Genomic DNA, 20,552 nt, shown 5'->3' with positions numbered 1-20,552 from the left:
CCGGGGAACGGCGCCATGAGGGGCGGGGCCTCCGCTGCCACCTGCTCCAGCGGCAGGCGCGGAACGGCCGCGCAGGCGCAGCTGCTGCCGGTACCGCGCGGCGCAGAGGGAGGCGGGGCCCGTTGGACTGCGCGTGCGCGGTACCTGTTGCAGCGGCCCCCGCCCCCGCCGGTACGTGCGCGCGCCGCGCTGAGGGCGCCGGGGGGCGGGGGTGGAAGCCGGCCGGGACCAGGGGGACGGAGCGGAACGGAACGGAACGGGATAGGGCAGGGCAGGGCAGGGCGAGCGGACGTGGCAGCCCGCAGCCCGGGGCACTACTGGCCGGCTGGGTGCGGTCCGTCCGGCTCCCGCCCTCCTCCCATCCGCACTTTGACTCCTTCAGGGAGCCGCTGCAGAAGCTTGGTGCGGGGGCTGGTCTCGTGTCTGTCCAAGTAACAAGGCCCACTTTTCACTAGAGCGCCTGTCACTGGCAGTGGTTAACGTTTTTGGTCACGGCTAAAGATACATAGGTGCTGTCCATGTCGAGCTGAATAGCCAAAGCAAAATGTTACTGGAGGTATGGGTGTAAGCTCTGCTGCAACAACCCCACCCTTTTGGCGTGAAGTTTGTATCTAAAGTGGGGTGGGTGGATCATTTGACTGTTTCTACTGTTGAAGTTTTGCCAGTGGACAAAAAATAATTTCAAAGAAATGTATTGTTTTCAGTGTTTGCGGCCTCCTATGTACGTGTACTTTATGTGGGTGAGTGCAAAACTCAAGTTGATTTTAAACAATACCTAAATTCATAAGGCAGCCCAGATGTTGCACCCATTATCTGAGTAATGCACACCAACTGACTGCAGCTCCGAGTTAACCTATAGTGGAGCAGGACATGGCAGGCAGGACTCTGTGCTTGGTGCGGTTTTCACTGCCTTCGTTCACACACACAATGCTTGAAGTGATTCTTACGTTCAAGAAATAAAATATACTAAAATATACTGGTTTGGGGTTTATTTACTCCTGAATATAACTTTTTTACGTAATGCAGTTTTAATATGAAGATCTCTTTCTGTCCCTAAAAGGAAAATATACGTATTTATATATGCACTAGAGTGCTTACTATTGCAGTACACTTTTAGAGCAATAGAGCAATACTGGATATTACAAATACTCTTTGCAGTTTGTTTTTCCTTTTATTAAGGATTTATAAAGGTTTCTAAAACTTTTTGTATTAAAGATTTATAAAACCCTTATATTGCATCTACACAGGATGATCCCCTTATACTTTACAAGGATTGAAGAAAAAAACCTGGATAGCATTATATGCCCATCTTTACTCTGATCTATGCCTTGTAATTACAGTATATCCTCCAGATCACAGCACTTTGTGCAAACACAGAGATTTACTGTTTGCAGGCTCAACTTTGCATAGATGTGAGCAAATGCTCTTCCCCCTGCCCCCCTTGCAGTTTTAAGGAGATTTTGAGAGTCTTTCCCCTTTTGCTCTAAACATCGCAGACAAATCGTGCTCCAATTAGTGCTGATATTGGTGTTTATTTCTCTAAGTAAACAAAGCACAATGTTGGGAGTTTCTTACTTTTTTTGGAAATCCATGCTTCTTAGTTACTTTTTTTGTTAGAGAGTCCTCATGATTTCCCTCTGTCTGTCTGTCTCCTCCTCTCTCTATCCCCAAATTACATTCAGTACAATTCCAATATAGGAGTTCTTCAAAAATGCCTTGCTTGGTTTCCATCCCTTCAGAAGATATTTGAATGCAACTCATCCAGCCTTGCTGTTGCACAAGACTGTGAGTTATCTGTGTATTTAAGTGGGTCTTGCATTTGCTTTTATTTAGAAAGAAAGAATTAAAAAAAATCAAAGTTTTCTTGGGAGGTGGGATAAATGCGTATTTTTTTAACATTTTGATTACAAGAAGGTACTCAAGTTAATTGTTACTTATAAATGTGTAGTTAAAAGCAAGTCTTCTAGAAGAAAAATGAATTGTTTTTTCATTCCTGTAAGCAATTTTATTTGCAAACAGTATTATAATGTTAGGCTTGGGTGTCTTTTTTTACCTTGAGGACATGGACTTTTTGAAGTTGGATTTGTCAGTGGAAACAAGCTGGAACTATGCAAGAGAGGGGAATGAGTCTTACTCTGAAAAATACCTAATTGGCACTGATGAGGTTATAGCTGGATTTATATTTGAAGTCTTGTTCTGAATTTTATATCTTGGAGGGCTTTTTCTTAGATATTTGCTGAAGGACTAGTTACTGTTTGTTTTTTTTTGTTTTCTTTCTGAAGCAATTAAGTGGATTGTCAAGTTGTCGTGGAAAAAAAAAACACAATAACTCATCAGAAGATGTTTCACATCTTTCAATATCAGCCTTTAAGACTAATAACCCAAAACAATCTTTCTAGCATGTGTTTAAAACTGATGCTTTCAAGACCTGTTGCATTTGCACAGATATGGAAGTCATGGTTCTCAAGTCATTCTCTTCTTGGAAAGAAAAATATTATCCTAATGGGACCTCCAGGTGCTGGGAAAACAACGACTGGGAGAATAGTGGGCCAGAAACTGGATTGCCCTGTCATAGACATAGATGATGATGTCCTTGAAACAACCTGGAATATGAGTGTGTCAGAAAAACTGCAGGATGTTGGTTATGAGGAGTTTTTAGAGGAAGAAGGAAAAGCCCTGTTGAACTTCTCAGCATCTGGAAGTGTAATTTCCCTTAGTGGGTCCAATCCAATGCATGCTGCTGGCATGCAGCACATAAAGAAAAATGGAATAGTTGTGTATCTGGATGTGCCCACAACAGTCATTATGAGCAGGCTGAAATCAAAGCAAATGGATCGTATTGTGGGCCTGTCTCCTGGTATTTCTCTCAAAGACGTACTTCAGTTCAGGAAGCAGTTCTACAAAAGATGGTTTGACATCCGTGTTCTTTGTGGAGGGGATGTTGCAGCAGAGGTTGTAGCAGAAAAGGTACTTGATGCTGTGAAGAGATACCAAGACTCAGAACTGGAAACTTTCATTTCAACGAGGTCTAGTAGGACTGGAAGAAGTAGAGAAGAAGACTCTCACAAATTATATTTCAGTGATGTTGTTACTCAGGGCTTAGCCCTTGATGGAGGACTCTTTGTTCCTGAGAGAGGACTTCCAAAATTCACTGCTGAAGAATGGCAAGGTCTGATAGAAGCAACTTACATTGAAAGAGCCCAGGTGATACTAGAAAAATGCATACATCCTGCTGATATTCCTGCTTCTAAGCTGGCAGAAATTATTGAAACTGCTTATGGAGAAAACTTTAGCTGTTCTAAAGTTGCCCCAGTTAGGCATCTGGCAGGCAATCAGTTCCTTCTTGAGTTATTTCATGGACCAACAGCATCATTTAAAGATTTTGCATTACAGTTGATGCCACATTTGTTTGCCTACTGCATTCCCAGAAGCTGCAATTACTTGATTCTGGTAGCTACTTCTGGTGACACAGGGAGTGCTGTTCTGGATGGCTTTAGTCGTCTCCATGACACTGATAAACAGAGAATTGCTCTGGTGAATTTTTTTCCTGAGGATGGAGTAAGCCCAATTCAAAAATCACAAATGATTGGCTGTCAGAAGGAAAATGCTTGGTCAGTGGGTGTCAAATCAGATTTTGATTTTTGCCAGACAGCTATAAAGCAAATCTTTACTAATTCTGATTTTACTGGCTTTCTTGCAGTAGAATATGGAACAGCTTTAGCTGCAGCGAACTCCATAAACTGGGCACGACTGCTTCCTCAGATAATTTATCATGCCTCTGCATACCTTGATCTCGTTCATCAAGGTATTATTTCTTTTGGAAGCCCGGTAGACATTTGCATTCCTACGGGAAACTTTGGCAACATGTTAGCTGCTTTCTATGCTAAAATGATGGGAATTCCCATTAGGAAAAGTATTTGTGCTTCCAATGAAAACAATGTTTTGACTGAATTCATAAGAACAGGTGTTTATGATTTGAGGGGAAGAAAATTAATTTCCAGTTTTTCACCAGCAGTAGATATTTTGAAGTCCTCCAATCTTGAGCGATACTTACACCTGATTGGTAATGAAGATGGACAACTGGTGACACAACTATTTAATCAGCTGGAAAATCAGGGCCACTTCCAGCTGCAGAAAGAGCTACTTGGAAAGCTTCAGCAGGATTTAGTGGCTGGCTGGTGCTCTGATGAGGACTGTCTGGCTGCCATTCACTCTGTGTACAATACTACAGGATATATTTTGGATACACACACAGCTGTTGCTAAAGTAGTTGCAGATCGATTACAAGATAGAACTTGTCCAATTATTATTTCATCTACAGCTCATTATTCTAAGTTTGCACCTGCTATCTTGAGGGCCTTGAGGATTGCAGAAATAAATCAGAATCCATTAAGTCAGCTTCATTTGCTGAGTTCTTACAGCGCTCTGCCTCCAATCCACTGGGGCCTATTGGAGACCCTGAAAAAGACAGGAAATGGGGATCACCAGGTCTGTGCTGCTGATGTGAGTGTGCTGATGTCCCATATAGAAACCTTAATTCAAAATCATTTTATGAAAGTTTTTTGAGCAACGCATCCAATGTCCACAATTGCAATACGTTCTTAACAAGCTGCATGCTTTACTAAAGCCATCATTCATCAGTTCACAGCATATCTCACAGTTTTATATTCTGTTGTCAAGCTTTCAACAGTGTTTGTAAGTAACATGTGTGAGATTTCTAGTGGCGGTGAAAGGATGTGAATTGAGAGTGTTAAAAAACTGGAATACCGCTTTGCAAATCATACACAGTAGAGATGCCAGCACTGCTGGCTTTCCTTGGCGGTGCTGTCTCCTTCACAAGCCTGAAGCATCCTCAACAAAAGGAGACAGATAATGAAGTCTGACCTTTCTGGAACTAATAGCTCTGTTTTTGTTGCAACAATGATGTGAACCTTTGGTCAGTGGGTGTTTAATTAAACTTTAACTCATTTCACTTAGGGCACTGAAACATAATAATATAATGGTGTTCATATGTTACTAATGAGGGTTGTTTTCACTACAAAGATTAAAATACCCTTGTATTGTTAATCCTTGAACCATTGAATTTTGTGATATATTACCTTCTTGTATAATGTTTTTTATGTATTGTGTTGCCAGTGTCTTAAGTAAAAAAATCTAGTCATTTTAACACTTTTTTTTTTTTCCAAATATTTTCCTGTGTCAAATAGAATACCTATTTCAATATTTTCAATATATTGAGGTGTGGCTCTTCCTCCAGTGTCTTGTAGTCTCTTTCTTAGATGGTTTTTATTTGAACTTTCAACTTTAGAATCCTTTTTTAGTACTATAGAAGAATCTGACAGTGGTACCAGACTTCACCATTTATTTACCTATATTTTTTGTTTTATCTTTGAGATAGTACAGCTTTTCTTGTTCTAATTACTTATGTTTTCATATTTTGCTTAAGTTAATTTCCTTGATGTTATATTCTATTCATGCTTTGCATGAATTAATGTAAGAAAGAAGCTTCCCAAATTACTTGGCATCTCATCAAGGAAACTGAAGGATGAATTCCAGAGTGATAGCATCAGAAGTGTTCATTATGTAACCCAAAATACATCTGTGTGGTTTTGCTAATGACAGGCTCTTTGGTGTTTTTTTTTTTTTTCCTGAAGAAAAATTAGACTGGATTGTCCTAGGAGATCATGTGGTTATGGACAAATGTATTCTGCTAATTGAAGTTTATATTTTGCAAGGACATAAACTACATTTCATTCTATGAGAAATGGTAAAATGATGTATTGAAAGGTTTGAATGGCATGCAGTTAAAGAGCTAAGAGTCTTAAGATGTAAGGACATGTAGCTATGGGAAGTTGTGTTTCCCACTAAGATTCAAATAATCTGGTAATTTATAACATTTTTTTGCCTCTTCAATAGGCAACATTTCCTACATGTCAAGATTCACTTGAGGCTTTGAACTGTTGTTATATCCAACAGTTTCCTCTGTGTGCCTGCTTGTACTTTTTGCTGTACTAGAAGTGAACAAGTCACCACCTAGCAAACCATCTAGCAAACTCTTTTAAAGAATTATAATTTCTTCCAGCATAAGGTAAAAGTCCCAAGCACCATGTGCCTTTGCCACAGTGAATAAGTATACAGTATCATTACATGTAGCTGAGAACATGGGTTTGACACACTAGCTTTCTAGATTCCCCCATTCTTAGATACTTTTTTAGGACCTTTCTAGTTCTTTGCTCAAACCTTATTCACTATTTCTCCAGTAACTTTGAAAAATAACTTTTTGTTTTTATGGAAATGTGAACAGACCAGGTTGGAAGTGACCTGAAAACATCATCTGTGCCAACCTTTTGTGACAAGTAGAGCCTAGATGAGATTATCTAGCACCCTCTATGGTGTGTTTTAAAAACTTCCAGCAATGGAGACCCTTCCATATCCTTGGAGATATTGTTCCAGTGACTGAGTGTTCTCACTGTAAAAATTTCTTTCTTATACCAAAATGAGCATTCTCCTGGTGCAACTTCCCCCTCGTCATCTCCATATGGCTCCTTGTGAAGAGAGAGCCTCCAATCTCTTCCTAACCACCACTGAAGTATTGGACAACTGTGCTGAAGTGCCCACTAAACCTCCTGTAGTATGAAAAGATCTAACTCATTCAGCATCCTCACAGGGCAGGGGAATTTTCATCATTTTCCTAATACGACCTGGGAAAGACCATGATTATGTAATTTTTAAAAAATGTAAGTCCTGTAAGAAAAAGTTGCATAAGCATATTGCCAAGAAAGAAGCACTGCTTGTATCAGTGATAAGTGAGCATCCACCTTGTATTTCTGTATGTTTCAATCTGATTCTTCCAGTAATTCTAAGTGGAAAAAATGTAATGCTTTCTCTGGATGTGCTCAGTACAAAACCAGAATTCTAAATCTTGAAAATAAAAACCCAAAACCAAACAAACCAAACTGCCTGGATTGAATTACTGGGACAGGGTTTGGTTTCAGCATAAGGATTCAGTGGAAATCCTGTAGTACTTGGTTCCATGGGGCTTAATGCCGTTTACATCACAGGGCAGTTTGTCACAAACTGTTACAATACTTTATAGAAACATCTTCAAAGAAGAGCTAGTTTTTGTAGAAAGTACCTGAAAGGGAAGAGCTGAGATTCTAAACAAGATAAAACTAGAAGCCAACATCCTACCCTGAGATAACTCAGTGTTAGATAAACTGGTCAGAACTAAACTAGCAGGGGATTTATTTTGGCATGACTAAATTATTTTATAGTTCGTGGCAGTAACCCAAGCATGGTTTGTATTTCTAGTTGCTGCTTTCCTATCACATGAGCCATTATAGGAGTTGATATAAACTAAATAAGTAAAAAAATGAGCACTTCTACTTAAGTAAGGGCTTTTAATGTGGACTTACAGTGTCTAAGGGCAGTGATTAATGAGCACATACAATATTAATACATTTCTCAGAATGTCTAAAGGCTTTTACAATATAGTATTTACTAATTTTCAAAAATAATTAATTTTTGGACTTTCTTAACTTCAGTAAACTATTTTCCTGCACTACATCTGCTTGTGGATCCTAGTAATGAACATTTTAAAATGCTGCAGTAGTGTTGTGTTCCGGGATGTACACAGTATTTGTGAACTGGTGCTAATGCTGTGTTCTGGTAGCTGTGGTGTACAATCTTCTGTCCTGCAGGGCCTGTAGCAAAGGAAGGGAAAAAAATTTCCAGCATGCTCATAATAGCTAGCTGTGGGTACATAGGATAGTGAGGGAAGCAATCCTCCTTTCTTCCTAGCCCAGATTTTCTTAGTGTCAGCAATATACTGTGTTTCAGCAAATCTTGTGCTACTGTTATGATCCTTTCTTTCCCCACTGTCAGTATTATGAAAGATTCAAAAGGCATTAAAGACTGGGCATAAGTGCCCTTTTTTTGGTTTTGTGTGTTCAGTGTGCAGACACTGTGCACACTGAATGCTGTCATACATTATTTTCTATTAACTTCTTAAAGGCAAAGTAGTGTGCCAGTGGTACAGAAAAGCAAATCTATATTGTGCTGGTTAGCAGTATTTAAGCCATTTAGGTTTGCTGTATACACAGTTTGCTCCTATTTGTCTAGCAGGATGTTGCAGTATCAATCAATAAAATCCAGGTTGACAGAGAGTGTGAGCATGCAGATCTACACATTTCCACTCCCTTTGTTGACCCAGAGTAACAGCATTGCTTTAGTTAAGCTGTTATTCTTCTGTATAGATAAACCTTTGCTGAACATTTCCTACTACATGAAAAACCTCAGGGACAAATTTAGCAAATGTAAGGAGAAATGCAAGATCTATATTTACACTTTTTATTATAAGAATATTTATGTGGAAAATACTTTGTTTTGTTTACAGATGTACCAGGTGCTCATTACTTGCCTTTAGTCACAGCCCTTCTCAGGGAGAAGGCATGAGGTAAAGGATGAATAGAACATCAGAAGATAATTCTGTTTTCTTAGTATTTTATGATAGAAAAAGAATTGCTGTTTACAGTTTTGAGGTGATGAAATATTTTATCTGATGGAACTCTACAGGGAAGATTCTTGTTGTTCAAAAGGTCAGCTTTGCTTTCAAGGACATCAAGAACAGATATTGCTATTAAGTATATCATATTTGGCATACCTGGAATACACATTACTCATTTGTATCCACTGTATTTTTTCCTAAATAAACACTGCAGGATTTATATAGCACTATAGCACTTTCTTTGCAAATATGTTTGTAAATTCTTGCCAATCTGCTATAAAGAAAATCTACTAAAAGAAGTGGTTTCAGAGTTTCAGTGGTTTCAGAGTCAGTTAAGATATTCTTAAGTCTTGAAAAATGCGTTGCATCCTGTGTTTCCTTGAAAGTTAGGGGTATAGTTAGTGATAATATAGTCATTCACTAAGATTTATTGAGATAATGTGCATCATTCTGGAAGGAAGTATGTATAAAAAAGAAAACACGGATCAAAAATAGCAAATGTCTAAACACTCTGTTTACATTGCACCACATATTTGTCCAGTGCTACATGGAAAGCCTGTATTCTGAGGATTAGTATGGAAAAGGAAATCTCTGATAGTTTAATGTATTTTATTCATGTTTAGTTCAGTGGAGAGATGAGCTAGTTGTCTGTTAGCTGATGTGGAGCAACTTTGGTACACTTCTAATATCATTTCAGGACCCTGGGCTTAAAAATTACTTGAATGGTTGAAACTGCAATGAGCAGTTGATGTCAGTGAATTAATGTGAATGGGCCATTGATTCTGAACATGTATTAGCAGCTTAAGGAGGATTTAAACGTCACTGTGTTTTTTCATAGCAGCTACAAATATGCTCAGCTTGCCTATCAGACCTGGGAAGCTGTTGCTTGAGATTTTTTCAGGACGTAGCAATCTAAAGACAACTGTCTTGGTCTTGCTCTCCAACTTAGCTAAAACTTTCAAAGATCTCTCAGTGTGGACCAAGATCTAAGCTGTTTGCTCATTTTACTTGAGAAGACTTTATTTCCTATTAAGTGTTTAAGATGCTGTCTGGTCTCCTTCTTGGCAGTATAGGAAAATTATTCAGTAGAATTAAGATAACACCCGATTGACATGCTTGTGTATGATATTATAAAATTTAACCAATGGGAGCATCCACAGTGTTTTCCTTGCAAAACATTTCATAAAAAGTGTATCTCAAGTTTCATAAAATCAGTTACATAGCACAGGGATTGTTACTCTAGCATTTTACTTAGATATTTTGTCACTGGTATTTGGAATAGACTTAGATTTTTAAATATTTTCTTTTTTTTAAAGAGTTATTGTTATAGAAACATGGAGGGTATCACCCCCAGATTTAAAATTCATCATGACAATAATTGAGTCAAACTTGAAAGAACTCAAAGTGCAAATTGGAAAGGAAAGACTGAACAGTTTTGTTATGTGAGTTCACACAGGATTTGGCTCTTAACCATGAGTTTATGAAGAATATAGGAGGAAATAAACTAATGACTGTTCAAATCTACAGATGCCACAAAACTTAAATACTAAGGAGCCACTTAATCAGAGCAAGATTAATTGCTTGGTAGGAGCTGTAAACAATTTGCATTTCACTCTGGCCTAAAGTAGACCTGTGTTTTTAGGAGGATAGAGGTTTGAACACACTTAGCAAGTTGAGCTGTTCTACCTCGTAGAGAAAGAGTGATCCAGCAAGTCTAAGCAGAAGGGCATGCTACAAAAAGAGATAAAGGTATATAACAGAACAGTGAAGGCATCCCTAGACTGGACATATTAGATGATTTCCTGAAAAGATGTGATTTGATAGAAAGAGGGCTAATTCAGACAAGTCAGACCCATGTTACACAAGAGGTCAGACCAAACAATCACAAGTCGTGTTTGGCTGCCCCAGGAGTAACTTGCCTTTAACAAAAGCATGAACAGCATTTCACAGAGGTTTGAGAGATAGAGATTATGAACTAATTTCAGTTCTGCTGTGTTGTGATCAGTACACAGAGCAAAATAGGCTACTGGATATGTTTAGTCCTGTTCTTTCTGTCTCCAGAGAATTGCAAATGGGCTACTAATGCATACCCTGACTTGACTCACGGCTGTTAGGATATGGCTCATTAGTTTTAAATTTCATTATACAATATGCCTTATGATGGTTTGGGCTATATATACTTTCATTATGAAAATGAGGTGAACAGCGCAGGAGGAAAGTGTCTGTGTAAATGTCAGCTTTATTGAATGTAGCTAATTATTATTTAGTTTCTCAAGCTTTTAAAAGTTGGAGATATTTTGAAATTTATTAGATGCTTTTGGGCCCTTTTTTTCTCAGCTTTTACAAACAACTTGCAATCCAATGGCTATTTTCAATTCATTTTCAGCTCATAATAAAACTTATATGACAAATGGAAAAATCCAATGGTTCCTTTTTATAGTTAAACTTGAATTTTTATATACCAATTAAAGCTTAGAGAAGGTAAAATAGGTTCTGCTCTAGCAACATATTTTGATTTAAATGTATTTTTTCATTAAATTTTAAACTAATTCACTAAATTATATATAAATAGAGCAGGCATTTAGTGGACTTGTTTTCTAAGTATCTGTGGCAATGTGATTCTGTTTAAAATGCTAATAAATGCATCCCATCTCCTAATGAAACCAGTGTTTCCTGCATAATTAATTAGCATTTTATACAGATGAGCCATATTCACAGTATTTTTCTACCAGAAAGGTTAATAAAAGAATTCGATGCAGTTTTGAAACACCACAAGAGCGACTTATTTCTGCAAAACCAGTTTTTTACAAGTAAAAATTTTAGTGAAATTTACCTGGAATTGTTGTTCCATACAGCTTTTATCCACAAGGTGGCATTCCTAACAGGAATTTGATAGACATGGTCACTTGCAGTTTTTGAAGAGCTCTAAGTGAGAGGCAGTCATTAGCATTTGTAATATTATACGAGCTTTTTATTTTTCATTTTTATAAAGTGTAATTAAGAATAATTTAAGAAACCTTAATGATAATTAGGTTAATACTCATTGATGTGTGGAGTATCCAGAAACAGGGGATGATTACAGGTTACAAAACAGCACATTCATTCATGGCATTATATGCTACTAGAGACTTTTCAACTGTAAAGCTAGAATCAATTTTGCTTTAGTGAAAGAGTCTAAAGTAATAGTTTAAAAATTCTTTATATCAAGAGCACAAATAATACCATGCTCTTGTACGCAAAGCCCAGTGTTTGGTGTCTTGAACAGGATGCGGCATATGGAGCTTGTAGTGACTTCTGGGTTAAGGGATGGCAGATAACAGTGTTCATGGGGAAAATGAACATGTGAACAATTATGTCTTGCTCTGCAGGGGAGGATTTTTCATAGTTTAATGTTACAATGACCAAGCAACTTATTTTCATATGCCTGTCAGCCAGGTTGATAACTGAGCCAGCGGACAGCTGTGCTTTCCTGCAGGCTTTGTATATTTTCCAGTTTCTTGTAGTCTTTGTATGGTAAATTCAAATACCTTGTTACTCTTTTTCTTTGAATACAAGCATGAAGGGAATGTAGTACAACCTGCTAAACCAATACAAGTGCACTAGATTTTATATAGCAGGGAAGTGCATATTATACTTCTCTCCCCCATGGTTAAAGTCCTGATCTTACTTTGCTTTTTTTTGCTGATTCTGTAAGATCAGACCGTAGCTGATCATTTATATCTCCATTCTAGCTGGTGCCCTACTTGCATTTTGGTTTGCAAAAAAAAGGCATAACCTAAAGTTTCTGCTGAAACTGTAATCCAATGTAAATTGTGGAATTTTTCCAAGCCTATTTTGAGTCAACAGAAAGGAATATGAGTTGTTTGGTTTTTGATTTATTGTTTTGTGGTAGCAAAACTTCTGTGGAGTCTTTTCTAATGCATGTGTACATTTCCTGCTAATCCCTCTGCTCCATGTGCTGACCCCCACTGATGCTTCAGACCTCTGGGTTTGGTTCCTCTCACTTAACACAGCTGAAAGGACAGAGCAGCAGCTGCACCATGGCTGACACTAATGACAGTCTTTGCTGAGTTAGTGGGCACCATTTTGACATTAAGCAGATATTCTTCTTCGTCACATTCTGTTGTACCTCTGTCATCCTCAAAGATGGCTCTGCAAAACAGAGTATGAATTCCTGTTCACTACAAGCAATTGTTAGTCAGAAAACCCCCACTTGATCAAGCTGATAGAACCTACCTGCTGGTTGAATCTGGCAACAAGGACTGTAGAGGCAAACCTGACTTGGTAGTATCTCATGCTGACTGCCAGTAAAATTTGAGGGCCTGAACATCTCACACATGCTGCAAATTTTAAAGAAATGTGGTGAAAATTACTATTTCCAGGATGTGGAAATGGCCAGACAAAAAAAGTTATATGTAATCATTACGAAATGTTTATGAGGAAGTAAATGATATGTTGTTGTTGCCTTTCAAGTTAAGCTACACACTGAACTTTCTTTATAGTAGTTAGTCATAGCACTAGGTGAGAAAATGAGGCAACATTCCTGAGAAGAGCAATAAATCTGTCCTGCAGAGGAGGTTTAAATATAGGAAAAACAAATGTACAAAAAAAACCCCAAAAAAACCCCCCAAAAAAACCCAAGACAAAACAAAACAAAACAAAACAAAAAAAAAAAAAAAAGGAAAGAAACATTCTTTGCTCTGGTGGCTGCCATGTGGAAAGGGCTTATGGTCTGTAGATAGGACTGTACACAGCTATGCAAGGAAACAGGTTAGTCAAGGTAATGGCAGGGTTCAGGGTCCTCAAAAATGCTGTAATGTGTAGGGTGTAATGGACATCACCAGGAGAAATCAGTAGTCTGGAGCATTGCTGATGTTGCTTCTGGGACATCTCATGATTCTGGATCAGATGGATATGTACTCCAACTCTGAGAAATGGGGAAAAGAAATAATGCTGAATTGTCCTTTTGCCTAAGAGTGTCTCACTTAGATGACAGCGACTGTAAGTTCACATAACCCAGCACTTGCAGGTAACACTGTCAGAAAAAAACAGCTGTACTGACTGCAGACAAATAACAGTCCTGATACTTTATGATGGATCTGCAAATTGCTTTGATAGTATAAAGCACATCAGGGGCTAATTTGACACAGTTTATTGTTTGCACGAGGTGGATTATAAATGTTTGGAATTGCATCTTATGTAACTGCTGCTGGATAAGCATACCTATGAGTAAGTGTGAACTGGGAAAGGAAAATGTGATACTGGGAACTGTAACCACAAGTATTATCACTTCCCATATGTAACAAACTTATGCCTAGGGCAAGGAAGCACAATTACTGACAGAAGCTATGTTTGCTCATGCAGGTGATTTTATTGTTCTAAGTGATTTATCACTCTGGCTAACATTTTTTGATGAAAGATTTTTCTGGAATGATTGTACTCCAAAGGAAATTTGGAATTGTTTACCTTCAATAGATGACCAGGTCTGCCTATTAAAAATGTTAGATTTATCAAGTACTTTCATGTGGGTTTTAAATTGGTGGAAGACAAAGGGTCAAAGCTTGCTTCCCCAAGTTAGTCACATAATCTCTTTCAGTCTCTCCCTTTCACTTCCTCAGTCTCAGAAATCTACAACTACACATTTGAGAAACTTATCAGGTACTTAAATATTTAATGTACTTCCAAATTGTATTATTTTACTTTATCTGTTATCAAAACCATATGCTGGATTCTCTGAATTTATATTGGGTGCTAATGATACTGATGATTTCTGAAAATGGAAGAACTGTTCTTACTTCCTTTACAAAAGGTAAAAAGATGCTACATTTTCAAACTGTTAAATCTAGCTTTTAAGTCCTGATTCCAGGAAGTGTGCAGCACCTGAACTGCAAAGACCTTGTTCTTTATGTTCCTAGGTCACTGATGGTAAAGTTCTTACTTTCTTATGCATGTATTACTGTGAAAAGAGATAGTTATAAGTCCAGGTCCCTTCCTTCTCAGAGGGATCTGAGTGCAAAACAGAGTTATTCACTGTGTTACTTTGGCCTGACACTAGAATTACTTTTAGTAAAGACAAATCAAACCTAATACTCAGTCAACCCCTGTTCAAAATGCAGAGTGATGAAGCTGAGCCAGAAGACACTGAGTGCAAAGTGAGCTTTTCAGCACTGTATTGAGCCAGTATAAAAGCTAATTGAAAACTACTTCACAAACTACTAAGATCTCCCAATATCAAATTGTTACTCATTTCTGCAAGGCTCGGCTGACAGCTGATGGAAGAAATATAAATCACTTTTTTTAAAAATCTGTCCAAAATAAAATTTGCCTTCTGTGAGAACTTAGCTTATTGTGCTAAGCCTCAGGGTCAAGAGTGGATCTCCCACCCCCCATGGTGGTGGCTCTTTGGTCAGTTCAGGGGCAGCAGAAGCATCATGTTCATTTGTGAGGTTTTTTCCCCTTGTATTAATTGCATGATCTGCTCCATAAATCAATTACATTTAAGTGGAACAGCTTAAAAGTAATTGTGCAGCTGAGCAACTGATGAGTTATTGTGCCTTATGGCTACTGTAGCCGTGTGGGTAAGGACCAAAAAGACAAAAATTGGTCTCTTTAACCTCCAGTGTCCCTTAACTCTCCTCCAATGAGTTTCCTGTCACTTTAATTTAAGAAGTATTTTGATCAGCTTATGAAAGCAATTCTGTGATGCATTTGTCTCCAGTTCCCCAGAAACAATTGTCCAGTCCTGTGTTCCTAAATTGCCTACTGTACATTGCCTTTCCTTTTTTCCTTTTTTGATAGCTTTATTAAATGTTGTTAGGGATGATGCTGTGTGTAGATCTGGTTTTAGAGGATAGATAGATGAAATAAGCAACACTTGGAGTGTCATTGAGACCACTTTAGTATTTTTTTTTGTTTGCAAAGCAGATGTCTCTGTTATGCACTCAAATTCTTCACTGTCACTCATTATCATAAAGTCATTTTAGCATAACTGTTTTTTAATTCTCTAAACCTTTTCATGGGACATTTTAAAATCAGTCTTTGTAGGATAAATTTCTCTTTATATTACAACTCAAAATACCAGAATCATAAAAATAATCTTGTAATAAGTGTTTTGTAGTTAATGTAATTAAGTTCATTTCAGGCTGGTACTTGGAATGCAAATTGAGAGTTTTATTTTCCTTTTGGAATCCGGTACCCTTTGAAATGTTCATGCTGAAGTTCTGTAAACTGTGTTGTCATTCTGTGTTGTGACACTGTGTTGTTACTGTACTTCTTTCAGAAGAATTTTTTAAATTGCCATGAGTTCTGACTGGAAGGAAAAGTGTATGTATGCAACAATTTTCAGGAAAGGAAAACCAGAAGACATGATTTTGTTATTATAACTTTACTTAAGAGGAGAAGAGGTACATATGTATGAGTGTGAGGATATTTGATGAGTTTACATCTTTCTCAGAAAACTTGAAAGTGGTGATTTTTGCAAGATTTCAAATTGATTAGGGGATGCTGTTTTTTTTTCTCTCCACCTTACTCCTACCCAAATTCATAAATGAATGACAAAAAATTTTTTAAATCAGACTTCACTATATAGAAAGTAAAAAAATGGCGGAAAGAGCAGCAAAAAAACAGTGAATGCTCAGAAGGTGGACACAATTCTGCTGCAGTGTCTGCAAATTAACACCCAAGATTGAAATTCTGACCCTTTAAACAATTCCTTTAACCATGGCCATGACTAAGGCTTCCTAGCCTTAATATCTTACTATAAAAGTGGATCTGTGGTTTTCTTGAGAGATTTGTGTAAAAGCCTGCTGCAGTGAGGGTAGGTACCAGGGAAACAGCTTTTTGAGGGGGGAATGGGCTGAGAGGAGTGGTTCTACTTTTTGTCTGCCAATAATTCTGAGCTAAAAGAGGAAGAAAGAATTAAAAATTTTATTTAAACTTTGTATTCAAAAATTGTGTTTAACATGGAATGAGGATTTATGGTTTAGCAGTCTATCTGAAGTTTTATGATTTTATATATATGCACATGTATATGTAATGTACATGCCTACAGATTGCATATGTATTTCAGTTTGTTTCGTGCATGGAATATCATGCTCACTGGATCAATGTGAGCCGTCTTGACTGGTGCATCTCAGATCATGTGTTGAAAGAGATGTGCATCCCAGTGAAGAAAGAGATCCCTGTGGGTACCAGTCTGCTGCATCATCACATCCAGATGGGATCTGTTGTCCTTCCTACTCAAAGCCAGTTTGATGTCACAGAGGGACCACATGACTTCCCTGAGCTGTGCTGTCAGGTTCAGGGCTTCTACAGCCCAGGCCTCCAGCTGGCCTTGACCCTTGGCTGGTTTTGTGCAGCTCCGTTGCCTGACCTTGGTTCACTGTAACTGAGGAAGCTGTCACTGAGCTCTGAGAGTCTGTAAACTGAAACTGTGCAAGATAAGAAAAGTAAAAACAAGCAGAACTGAGTGTGCTGAGCTGGGAACTGTCTTGGGGACTGGGGACAAATACTGACATAGAATCTAAAAATCTAAGGGAGAAAGCAAAGGTTTAGAAAATGGCATCTCTGCAACTGTGAGGACTTGTACTGATTTACTGGGGTATTTTGACATGAATTAAAGACATTTCTTATTAAAAATAAAATGTGCAACACCAATAAAAATCAACAGGAACCACTTAATATGCTTTTCTCTTCTTTTCCCTTCTCCCTTTTCCTTTTTCATATGGATCCTCATCTCATCAGCTCCTTCCTGACCTGTTTGAAGGATGCTTCTCTGATCAGCCTCTGGTCAAAAGTGCCTCTTAATACCTTTTACTGTTCTCATTTCACTCTGTGAATCATACAATCCCCAAGGCACACTTGGCAAGTGGTACTGTTCTCTCACTGCTCTTGACCGCAGTGTCCACACTGGCATGGTGCAGTGGCCCTGCAGTGGCTGCAGTGACCAGCCAGCCCTCTGGCCACCCACACAGGTGCCTAGCTTGGTATCAGGGTTGGAGAAGCAAGAACAACATTCTCAGCCCTGATGTGAGTGTCTGGGGCTGGGATAGGGACTGGGGACCCAAAATGCTCTGTACTATTGCTTATACAAGCCAGGTGAAAATAACTCTGGTTTCCAATCACAGCAGTCACCAGTAACTGCTGGGCCCTGGCAGAGGTTCCTCACCTTGCTGTCCCAGCCAAAGTCACCAGCTGTCTCCAGAAGCATACTACATTTATGCATGGCAGTCTCTCTACTGCCTTCAGATCCCTCTGATTAAAGAAATAATCTCATTTTGGGACTGTCAGTTTGGGAGTAGCCTTTATAGGCTTCATGTTTGGATGTACTATTTGTATAGATAGCATATTGATATGCAGCCTTACTGAACTTCTGTTGGTTTTCACTTGGTCTGGACACGGAAGAAATGCGCGTGTGGCTTCTGGCACGTGCTCTGTGACTCCTCAGACCAAAGTGAAGATGCTGCATCCCCTTGTCTTTCATGCCCTTTAGACCAGGCCCCTTTATACCAGCACTGTGTTTCTTGATGCCAGTCTCTTAATCTCACTTCTGATGCCAGGTAATTTAGCAAGCAGAAGAGTACTGAACAAAACAGATGACCTGGGCAATTTAAGCTGGACTGAAAGTACACCTTGATTCCATATGTTTTAATCTGAGGGGTTTTTGTTTGGTTGGGTTTGTTATTTGTTGATTGTTTTATTTGTTTGTTTTTAAATGAAGATGCTAACATAAAATGTTTGGCAGTTTAGCTGTCCCTGAAATGTCAGTTCTGAGGACTAGATTTGGAATGGGATTTATGTCTGATTTTGTTAGAGTATCGATTTAGGCATATAGTGGAAGTTGCATCTACTTCACTAGTTGGAATCAGACCAATCAATACCAATACCAATCAAATTTTAATTATATCCATATTGTGTGGATTTCAGCTGCAACTTCAAATGCATGAACAATGCCTGCTATTTGCCAACTGGCATTTAAAGAAAAATCTTAGAGATTGAAAAATAGTAACATTAAAAAAAATTAGAGATATAATTTTGTACTTAAAGTGGTTAAGAAATTCCTTCAGTGTATTCTTAACTAAAGAGAAGAATAAACAAGTGATAGAGAATCAATCAAGAGGCAGAGGCAGAAGACAGGGAAGTGGTTGTATTGTTAAGAAGGAAGTTCATAACTCATTAATGTAGGGGAATTATTTGAAGATATTAATGTTATGGTGTACAAGGGAAGTGCAATAGCTTTCTAGAGCTTTTGGCAAAATTTCAGATGCAAGTACAATGGCTGTGAATAAATGGAAGTTTTTCATTAGGTTGATAATTAGGCAAACAATGGGGGGGGGGAAGCTGTAAAAGGGAGCTTCTTAAAATTACAGTCATATTGAAAGCTATTTATTACAGAGAAAGATACGACCTTAATCTAGCCTATAAACTTTGTACTTGGATGATTTTCTATACAACAAAACCCCCATTAATGTTAATTCCAAAGTAGCAGTGAGACATGATACTATTGAGAGGTCTCCAAAGCTACAAAGTGTGAACTAGATATAGACAAAATATTAAAATATATCCAGTGAACTAAACTGCCCACATGGTTAAATCACTTGGGAACCTGGAGAAGTAGAATGTTGTACACCAGAAAGAGACAAAGGTGCTCAGGAATAAAAGGCTTCATAGTCACACTGTGAGCTTCTGCTGTGTAGAAACTGCTGCTGCCCAAACTCCTTTAAGGAAACCAGTCTCTGGTGTAAGCTGAAGGCAGAAATGTTATTGCATGGTATACAATAGCATTTACCTTTGGGCACTTCCTAAAGAGGCAAAAGATACATTTGGAGAGAGACTCACAGCAGTCTATCAACTGGAAAATAAATTATCCTCTCCTGCAGCCCAGTCCATTATACCCCTCTGCCCTTAGCTGCCTCCTTTGAACTTGGATTCACTACATTTCCAGGCACATCTGAGCTTAGAGAACATATTATGTAGCACAAGGGAGAGCAGGTGGTCCTGTGCAGCCCTGTTTGTGTTCTGCCTAATCTGAAAGATTGGCTTTTGGAGGAGGGGCAGGGATCTGGGGGCAATATATGCAATTCATCATCACTCTTTTCACTGACTGTGAGAAACTGCTACACCTGCTGCTCTGCTTCAGATGGGCTTTGAAATACTGGCAGGCTGAAGGACATAGGAGTTTTTCCTTTCATGATAACAAAAATAAGCACTTTGTTCTGGTATCTGTAAAGCTAAGGCAGTTTCCTACAAGCAGCGATAATTCGAGAGCAGTTTCTGGCTTGCAACTGATACATAAACAAGGATATTTTTGGAAGTGCTAGTTGCTTTTATTATTAAAAAAATAGGGGGAAAAAAAGAAAATCGCTGCTAATTTTCAGTTTGCTGAGTCTTTTAAAACATAATTTCCAAAAGAAACACTTTGAATTATCAGGCAGAATGGAAATAACTCTTTGCTGTGAGACAAAATCAGCAGTGCTTAGTATAGCATGGCAACGAGAAATCGTGCTCTCGGAAGGAGTCTGAGTGCCTTTATGCCACAAAAAGTTCCAACACTGTTCATCTGTGAACCAGAACCCAGAATAATGATGCAAAGCAAATGCCCACTGATGTACACAACCTGTCCAAGGGGAATCAGAGTGTGTTAGAGGACTGGCATGATGCCTAAAACCAAACTGTATTTTTCCATCAGGGTATGGCTGCCCTGATGGAAAAAAGACCCAATACACAGTAGCTCAGAGTCTGCGTTGGAAGATGAAAGCTGTGAGTGCATTTTCTGTGTTTGCCAGGTACTTTTAGAGAAAACTGGGAAATTCACTCCTGATTCATTGAAGATTTTCACAAATCTGCAGATGCCAGGCCAGAGTCTGTGGTGCAGAAGAGGCCACGTGCCACACAACAGTGTGACTGTTGTGGCAGCAAAACTAATGTGGCCTCCCCGGTGTGGAAACTGGGGAACTTGGCTGCCCTGCCAAGGGTGTCATGCCCAGGATGAGCACAGGGCTCTGGGTCCTGCTTTCCAGTGCTGCCTGCCCCATCCCATCCTGCCTGC

At 38.7% G+C, this 20,552-nt stretch overlaps 1 protein-coding gene across 1 annotated transcript; it reads left to right on the top strand.

The window, feature by feature from the left end:
• The first annotated feature begins 15 nt into the window (after positions 1-15).
• On the top strand, positions 16-5,251 carry THNSL1 (threonine synthase like 1). Its single transcript, XM_053972620.1, is given in 3 exon segments — positions 16-171; positions 2,283-2,321; positions 2,323-5,251. Coding segments are annotated over 3 exon segments (2,439 nt in total). The 3' UTR covers positions 4,567-5,251.
• Positions 5,252-20,552: the final 15,301 nt, after the last annotated feature.

The sequence above is a fragment of the Vidua macroura genome, chromosome 1 (genome assembly GCF_024509145.1).
Source record: "Vidua macroura isolate BioBank_ID:100142 chromosome 1, ASM2450914v1, whole genome shotgun sequence".
NCBI lineage: Eukaryota > Metazoa > Chordata > Aves > Passeriformes > Viduidae > Vidua > Vidua macroura.
The sequence above is the reverse complement of the archived record's forward strand: the minus strand, read 5'-3'. Positions and strand labels throughout refer to the sequence as shown.